The 2395-nt window shown below is 29.4% G+C and overlaps 1 protein-coding gene across 1 annotated transcript; it reads left to right on the top strand.

Annotated features, from left to right (window-relative positions):
* The first annotated feature begins 204 nt into the window (after positions 1 to 204).
* Positions 205 to 2039, top strand: LOC132947062 (uncharacterized). The gene has a single exon (XM_061017239.1). It carries the CDS (start codon positions 221 to 223, stop codon positions 1907 to 1909), a length of 1689 nt encoding a protein of 562 aa, XP_060873222.1. The 5' UTR covers positions 205 to 220; the 3' UTR covers positions 1910 to 2039.
* The last annotated feature ends 356 nt before the right edge of the window (positions 2040 to 2395 follow it).

The raw sequence follows: 2395 nt of genomic DNA, 5'->3' as shown, positions 1-2395 counted from the left end.
CTATAGAACGATGTACAATTCGTTGTCTGGAACGGTAAGTTTTTCTTTTAGATTCTGTAAGTTTTCAGTTAGACTAAACATTTTGTTCGTTTTTTAGGCAGCTATAATTGGTTATCGCACCAAAAAAGTAATTTTTTTGGGGATTCGGAATAAGTTTTGCTGCATGTGCGCTAAAAATAAAAATGAACCGAAAAAACACGAATGTTGGAAAAATTGGAGTATGAATGACAGTTCAGCGGGTATGGAAACTTCAATAGTAGTGGAAGGATTTCGAAAAAGTGAAGAAATGTATGGATTGAGATACCATAAACTTATAGCAGACGGCGACAGTAGTGTGTACAAAAAAATACTTGATGCAAGACCGTACAAAAATATAACTGTCGAAAAGGTAGAATGTCGTAATCACCTCCTTCGAAATGTATGTAACAAACTAAGAGAGCTAACCACTAAAAAACAATCAGGACAATTAGTACATAGAAAACTATTAAGTTCGCGAATTTTAAGAATACGAAAAGGAATCATAAAAGCCATCCAATATCGTAAATCGAATTGCCATTCCATAAATGATTTACGAAACGATATTTATAATTCAATAAATCATGTTTTTGGTAATCATTCAAACTGTGCTTCGTATTTTTGTGACAAACCAAAAGAAGATATAAATTTATTAGAAAAAATACAGCATACTGACAACGACTTTTATGTAAATATGAATAGTATTATACGGCAGTTAGGTAGACATAGTAAAAGCTTAATGCAAGATGTAGATAGTAATATTGTTGAATCGTATAATTCGATTATTGCCAAAGTCATTGGAGGTAAACGTGTAAATTATGCATTGAAAAGGTCGTATGTTGGCAGATGTTATGCAGCAACCGTTGCGAAAAATTCTAGAAGGCCGATATATTCAATGTACAAAGTAATTAATAAAATAAGTCCAAACCCAAAAATGCATTCAATATTATATGAACAACGTAAATTACAAAAACAAGAACGTCAGAATGAGCACCGTCGACAAAACAAACGGTTTAAAAAAAAATTATTTGATGATCAAAAAATAAACTCTTCATATGGTGAGGGTGCCGAAAAACCAGATATGGATGAAAATGAATATTCTGAAGAAAAGAAACAATTTTTAAAATTATTAAAAGAATTGGCAGAAAAGCGTGAGTACATTGAAAAAGAGACACGAAATCAATTCAATTCAAACCTTTGGATAGAAACTCGACGAAAATTAATAACAGCTTCGAACTTTGGACAAATAATTGGACTTCGTCCTCATACAGGTTGTGGAAACACTATAAAATCTCTCATATATTCAAATACTAACACTCCAGCAATGGAATATGGCCGACAACATGAGTCAATCGCCAAATGTCAAGTTGAAAAAGAATTAAAAATTAAAATTACAGAATGTGGCTTATTTATTCATCCAGAATATTTTTATTTAGGTGCAACGCCCGATGGTTTGATTGGAAATGATGGAATTTTGGAAATCAAATGCCCATCATCTTCAGAAAATATGACACCAGATGAAGGCATTAAAAATGGTAAAATTACATTTTGGAAAAAAGATAAAGAAGGCGTGGCTACAGAAATAAATAAAATCCACAAATATTATGCACAAGTACAAGGTCAATTATATATAACCCAAAGAGAATATTGTATTATTGCATTCTGGACAAAAAAAGGATTGAAGACAGAAAAAATTTTCAAAGATGAAATATTTTGGAACGAAAAAATGTTACCAAAATTAAGTCAGTTTTATTATAATTGTTTACTGCCAGAGCTCATTGATCCAAGATATCCTAGAAATATGCTGATTAGAAATCCTGATTATATAATTGAAGCACAAAAAGAGTTGATAGAAAAAAAAAACTTAAATTGTTTAATAAATAATGTTATGTGATATTTTATGTTTTTTTTTTTTATTACAAAGTGTTCCTGACATACATGATCATCAAACTCATTGAGAATATAATAACAGTTTTGACATTTTTACAATTGTTAACGCATAAAATTATTTACAAACAATTACAGCAAATCACAAGGATTTACATTGATAAAAATAATGGTGCAAATAGAGTAGAATAATAAAATTAATTATACAGGTAGGTGTTGTGTATATATATATATATGTACATATATATTATATTTTCTTTTTTTTTATATATTATATTGGTGCTGTGATAGGGCATCGTGAGGGCGTCAAATATTTTTATGTTGAGTTGTACATTATGTATATATATATATACATATATATTATATTTTCTTTTTTTTATATATTATATTGGTGCTGTGATAGGGCATCGTGAGGGCGTCAAATATTTTTATATTGAGTTGTATATAAATTCCAATAAACATTCGATTTAATTACGCGTTGATAGTTGATTGC

This window comes from Metopolophium dirhodum, chromosome 6, assembly GCF_019925205.1.
Source record: "Metopolophium dirhodum isolate CAU chromosome 6, ASM1992520v1, whole genome shotgun sequence".
Lineage (NCBI taxonomy): Eukaryota > Metazoa > Arthropoda > Insecta > Hemiptera > Aphididae > Metopolophium > Metopolophium dirhodum.
This window is presented reverse-complemented; position numbering and strand designations above follow the sequence as displayed.